This window comes from Enoplosus armatus, chromosome 7, assembly GCF_043641665.1.
Source record: "Enoplosus armatus isolate fEnoArm2 chromosome 7, fEnoArm2.hap1, whole genome shotgun sequence".
Taxonomy (NCBI): Eukaryota; Metazoa; Chordata; class Actinopteri; order Centrarchiformes; family Enoplosidae; genus Enoplosus; species Enoplosus armatus.
In genome coordinates this window covers 14,004,633-14,011,180 of record NC_092186.1, presented here as the reverse complement: position 1 = coordinate 14,011,180, position 6,548 = coordinate 14,004,633, and the positions used below count along the sequence as shown (strand labels likewise).

The 6,548-nt window shown below is 38.7% G+C and overlaps 1 protein-coding gene across 1 annotated transcript; it reads left to right on the top strand.

Annotated features, from left to right (window-relative positions):
* Positions 1 to 769: 769 nt before the first annotated feature.
* Positions 770 to 4,125, top strand: soat1 (sterol O-acyltransferase 1). Its single transcript, XM_070909195.1, has 13 exons — positions 770 to 918; positions 1,112 to 1,171; positions 1,342 to 1,449; positions 1,642 to 1,927; positions 2,123 to 2,201; positions 2,341 to 2,425; positions 2,510 to 2,555; positions 2,655 to 2,784; positions 2,896 to 2,993; positions 3,091 to 3,189; positions 3,378 to 3,513; positions 3,727 to 3,872; positions 4,048 to 4,125. The coding sequence occupies exons 1-13, from the start codon at positions 788 to 790 to the stop codon at positions 4,123 to 4,125; spliced, it is 1,482 nt and encodes a 493-aa protein (XP_070765296.1). The 5' UTR covers positions 770 to 787.
* Positions 4,126 to 6,548: the final 2,423 nt, after the last annotated feature.

Genomic DNA, 6,548 nt, shown 5'->3' with positions numbered 1-6,548 from the left:
AAATGTGGATTATCTGTGATCTTTTTTATTGGTTCATTACGCATTTTGTAATACTAGAACAGTAATTTTACAGTGGTTTCCACAAGGCACCTACAGACTTCCTTGTGATTAAATGAGTATATTTCACATTCAAGCAGTTGCGCAATTCTGCAAGCAATGCGTTCAGTTTACTGTCTGTCACACGTATGGTATGTTTTAAAATGACAGTAAATTACACAGTTAAAGTGTCATCATAATGCTAACACATAGCTGCTGTTGGCATGAAAGAACTCTGGCTTGATGTTGACTGTTAGTAGATCAACAATTTCACAATGCAGTTTAACAGTGCTGCAAATGTACTCTGTATTACAAGGGCTTGTATGCAAAGTGTGAAAATGTACATTTTTGGCAATCTACAATATTTCGTCTAAGTGGTTGATGTGCCAAAATTCCACCTGTTGAAAATGTGCTCAACATTTCTACATTTACACTTTAGCTATTTAGCTCTTATCCAGAGCAACTGCTGATGACTGCGGAGGTGTTTCAGTGGGTTGCTCAAGGACACTTGACACTTGAAACCATTTTCAAACCATGTTTCTTCTCTCTTGAGCAGTGTCAAAAAATAAAAAGCAATATAACTAATTATGAATCTTCTACGTTTGCTACAATCATTTTTGCATATTCAGAAGGAACTTCATTGTTGCCACATAAATACAAAATATTCCATATTTGTATTAGTATTTGCAGACTACGAATGACAACTCTTCCTGCGTCTTTTGCTATTGCTCAGCACCTGAAGAGTGACCTGATGCGTCAGTTTGACAGTCAGGTCAATGACTTTATGGACAGTCTTATAGAGGAGTCGGCCAGCCTGGAGCCTGCACCTGTACCTGCTGTTTTCTCACCTCCGCTGTCAGACAAGGAGAGGAGCAAACTCAGGTGCTGCCTGTCATCTTCTCTAGCCTAAAGCAAATTGAGTTTTAAGTTGCACTTAATACCAGATGAGGTTTGTTTCAGCACACATGGACACACTTTTCCCATTTCTCTCTTAGTCATACACAAACACTTTTTCCTCCAACAAAAACAGATGTGCTGGTTACTCATTTTGTTTTGCTGATTCTATTTCCTTTAGGCATTTTCGGCCTCCTCATGGCCAGGGCAAGCAGTTTGTCAGTCGCAGGTCGCTCCTAGAGTAAGTTGACACTATGATCTGAAAGAATTGTAAATATTGCTGCCTGGAGTGCATTGCAACACATGTTTATTACAGCGCACTTCATTAAAGTCTCTGCTGCTTGGAGTTTATTTGTCAACATCAGTGTAGCTGCACAGATTCTAATCACCTGCTGTCTGTTTTTCCTGCAGTGAGCTGTTTGAGGTGAACCACATCAGGACTATCTACCACATGTTTATTGCCCTGCTCATTCTCTTTATCCTCAGTACACTGGTGGTAGATTTCATTGATGAAGGCAGGTAATGTAGAGGACTGCTATGTGTAATACTTGATTGATGATTTTTGCACCTTTACAATTAAATCAATCAACTTGACAAATCACCATCTTGTTCTACTTTTGTTGAAGTAATGGATTCCTTAAATTGCTATCACTTTTGATCTTGGTAAGACCCTTGACGTTTCTCATCTCTACTTTATCACCTCTGCCTCAGACTGGTGCTGGACTTTGACCTGCTGGTCTATGCGTTCGGACAGTTCCCTCTGGTGGTGTGCACATGGATCTGCATGTTCCTGTCTGCATTGCTGGTCCCCTACACCCTGTTCCACCTGTGGTCACAGACCCAGTCTGGGTCTTTTAGTCACCCCAGGTTGTACAGTTTGCTGTTAAGCTCTGTATTCCTGCTCTACCAAGCTCTGGGTCTTGGATTCCTGCCTACATATGTGGTGGTGACCAACAGTTTTCCCCCTGCATCCTGCTTCATCGTCATCCTGGAACAGGTAGATGACTAGTTTGATCAGTGGGACCACATCCACAGTTAGTGTGTGCCATATTTCTTGCCTCATGTAAAGCACTTTCAAACGCCTTTTGAAATGGGCTATATAAAGTTGCAGTCCCTTTTTGAATTGACTCCGTAGAAAAAGTTGTAATAGCTGCTGTGTCTTTTTTTATTATTATTATTTGTCTAATTCCAGGTGCGTCTAATGATGAAAGCCCACTCCTTTGTCAGGGAGAATGTACCAAGAGTCCTGACCTGGACTAAAGACAAGACCAGTATGTAACCTTCCAACCACAACACATCTTTTTCCTGCTTTCTTTTTTCCTTTATACATTTTCTCTCTTTCTTATAGCTACTGTGTTCCCTTTTCCTTATGTCCTTATGTTGATAAGCAGTCTCTCCTGTTATCTATAGGCCCCAGCCCAGTGGTCCCTCAGGTTTCTCAGTATCTCTACTTTCTGTTTGCACCCACACTCATCTACAGAGACAAGTACCCCAGGTAAGCAGACCCTCTCATTGTTTGTGGGGTTTTTTCTCATAAAGTAACTCATGTGTAACTCACCTTGTTTCTGAATGAACGCAGGAACCCAGTGATCAGATGGGGCTACGTGGCCACAAAGTTACTTCAGGTACCAACCTCTCTCACAATTTAAGGCTGACCTTACTTAATTGCAAGCAAAAGATATTAGCCTGTAGTTCTGACAATTTCAACCATTCCTACCCCACAGGTACTAGGCAGTCTGTTTTATGCCTATTACGTGTTTGTGCGGCTGTGCATCCCTCAGTTCCGCAGCATCAGTCTGCAGCTGTTTGACCTGAGGGCCATGGTCCTTTGTGTCTTTAACTCCATCTTGCCAGGTAAGATCGCCCAGTAGTTTGTGGACCCTTATCAACAAATACCCGTCATATACACCTTAGTCTCACTCAGTGTAAACAAAGAAAACATGTTCCGTCTTTTTTCATTTGCAGGAGTGTTGGTTCTCTTCCTGGCATTCTTTGCCTTCCTCCACTGTTGGCTTAATGCTTTTGCTGAGATGCTCCGCTTTGCTGACAGGATGTTTTACAAGGTACTTCTACTGCCACTGCCAGCTTCAGCAAAATGTTAATTAAGTTCCTTTGTTGTACTTTATACTTAACTTAATGACTTTTCATTACACATCACAGGATTGGTGGAATTCAACCTCTTTTGCCAATTACTATCGCACTTGGAACGTAGTGGTCCATGACTGGCTGTACTACTATGTGTACCGGGACTTGCTGTGGGTGAGTGGTTTTGCTATTAGGGATTTTATTGACAATTTTCTAATGATGGATGCAATTATAATATCAGTGTGAAAAGCCATTAAACACATTTTCCAAGTTATTGCTAATGCAAAAATACATGGATTAAATTAAACCTGTATGCCACTGTTGTTTTGACGTGTCTGTTCTCTCCGTTGTTGTCATTCCAGATGTCTCAGAAGCGTTTCAGACCTGCAGCCATGCTGTTTGTGTTTACAGTGTCTGCTGTGGTCCACGAGTACATTCTTGCAATCTGCTTTGGCTTCTTCTATCCTGTGCTCTTCTGCCTCTTTATGTGCTTTGGAAGTAAGAGAAAAGACCTAAGTTCTCCTCACTATTGTCACACCACTCTGTTGTCTGCTGTTACCCAGACTTGCTTGAAAATTCAGTTAAACCTAATATCATAACCTGATTATTATTCTGTCTGTGTTATGACACACACAAAATCAAGTTATGTCTCTCTGCATTTGTGTTTTCATTATGCTTCCACCCTCATCTTCATTCCTCACCCTTTCACAGTGATGTTCAACTTTATTCTGCATGACCAAAGGAAAGGTCCCATCTGGAACATAATCATGTGGACATCCCTCTTCCTGGGTCAGGGAGTCATTATCTGTCTGTACTCCCAGGAGTGGTATGCCCAGCGCTACTGCCCCCTGAAGGAGGTAACACCTGCAGCATTTCTTTGTGCAGTCAGGTGAAATGTTGCCCTCGACACACAAGGAAATGCTGTTTATTTATATACAGAAATTCAGCTGAAAGTTATTTTTTGCTTCGCCAGCCTTAAGCATAGACACAAATTTAGCTTCATGTGATGTTTTTGTTTTTTTTTCATTTTAGCCTTCGTTCCTTGAGTTACTGAAGCCTCGCTCCTGGACCTGTCAGAGAGGCCTGATGGCGGACTCTGATAGGCTGTGATCTACATTTGGACCACTGCCAAGGACCATCACTGATCAGTATAACTTTGACCAGCCTTTTTGTTTCTTTCATAACTTCTATTCTTTCTTGTTTGTTTTATTGCACTAAGGTTGTGACCTGTGTATGAATGTGTGGAAGTGACTCAATAAGTATCTGCCAAAATGTCAAAGTGATGCCTTACTTACCTGTTTTATGTTTTCGAAAACAAACCCAACAAAATTACAAGTTCACATAAAACCACATGTGAACGCTTTTATTTTTATGTACTATTTATTTTCCAGATGTATTCCCATTACTTTTGCCTTGATCAACTGTGAAACCACTCCTTGTGCCAATATGATAGTGGTAATCATGATATGGCAGCTGAATACAAACATCATTCACATATGCAGTAATAGTTCATATTTAACAATGGTTGCAATTACTACTATATTATAAAAAACATTCAGTATGTTGTTTGGAAAAACTTTCAATTTTATTTATTTTCACTGCCAATGAGATTTATTTTGGAAAATGGCCACTGCTTGGTGTTTTGTATAAATCTATGAGGAACTGTGGCCTCTGTATTATAACTTGAAGATTGTAGTCAACTTCTCTGAAGCTGATATAGTTGGGAAATTATGTTATAGTAAATCTGAAAATGTGATTTAGAGCTTTTACAGATTGTGGTACACTTGAACTCTTAATGTTTCCCAAATCCCAAATGCAATACTAACTTTTCACTTGATCTTCAGCTGTAGGGCACTTATTCACAATCATGACACTGAACTCCATTAGACACAATGGTAAACAAAATAGAGATGACAATTATGCTGTATGGAGTTAATGTATTCTGTGGCTGCTGAATGTATTGATGATCATTCGAATATTTTCAGTTGAACTGGTTTGAAAATACATTGTCATACAGAAAGTTTCTTCTGAACCTAAATGACGACCTATATGTTTTATTTTGTTCACAACCAACGTTGAGAGTTATGTGAATGTGAACTCAGAATAATTACGACTGTAACTGATGCAGCTGGCTGCTAGAATGTTATAACATTGGAATAGTGATGATACTTGATTAGCAATAAGGGCTACAATCTGCTTAAATGAGACAGTGTTTTGTTGTTGAAGTCAGAACAGTAATTCCCATGTCAAACATTTTATATTTACATTTATATGCTCCGTGTGCTTTTAGTTCTTGTCGTCTTGAAATAATGTGTTTACACGTTTGTATTTTTTTTTTGTTGTTGAGGAAATCACAAAGTTAATGCACAGTTAATGTTGCCAATTCTGACATATTTCAATGCAGGGAGACTGTATTTACACTTATTTACACTTCTTAATAATGAGATGCACAAAACAAAGTAAAAACCAGCAATGGAAAACTCTGCACTTCCAAAAACTGTATGACCACAAGGTGGCACTGTATTAAAAGCCCAAAGCTTCTGATCCTTCATCTGCTCTATTTGGCTGTGAATTCTTGTCAGGAGCAAGAGAGGCTTCCCCGGAGTCCAATACAAATTTTATATTAGCAAACACAAGAACCAGCAACTTATTTTTTTTAATATGTACAGATAATATTGGAATGCCCTGTGGTATTTACTACTAAGTAACTATTGGGAACTCCACATTTGGCTGAAGCTTAAATATTGCTTTATGCCTTTGAGATTTTGTTAATAAGGATAATATTTATAGTAGTGAAAAGAACCAGGCTGCAGAAATACTGTTTATTTAGATGAGATGTTTATGTTTGGGAGCAGAGCTTTGCCTCCTTACTCTTACAGTGATATTTGTGTTGATTGTGATTTTTTTTTTCTGGGCTTGAATAGTTCAATGTGTCAGGTGACAATTTTATGAATCAATGTGTTGTATTTTCGGATGTAGACAAATGTGTGATACATTCTTTACAGACACATCAAAATATAAGTACGATGAAGAATAAAAAACGAAGTATGTCCCTCTTTATCTCTTTCATTCAACTTTATCTTTGATTAATGTGTTGTATATAATGGTCAACGTAGTACTAAAATAGTTTATTTAGAGTTGATTTGCAAATTATCAGATAAAATAGATGAGTTCAATACTGATCAGAACAAGTTTATACAGTCTATTGGATTCTGTAGAGTCTATAACATTTACAAATCACTAGCATTTTATTTATTAGATTATGTTTTGCACTTGAGAGTTCAGTTTTATTACATATGGATTTAGGATATAGGACATACCTATAAAGGCCATATTATAGTGTTATAGTACAGATAATTTCAAATAACCTCTTGAAGCACTCATTATTTTATATCACCACTCTGCATTGGCTTGGCAAAACAATAGCTGATAGTGGTATTTTAAGATTTTCTGCAGGACTCTGGGATCAGATAGCCCATCAGCCCCCCGCCCCCCGCCCGCTGGAACCGGTGCTCGGGAACTGTTGGGACCCA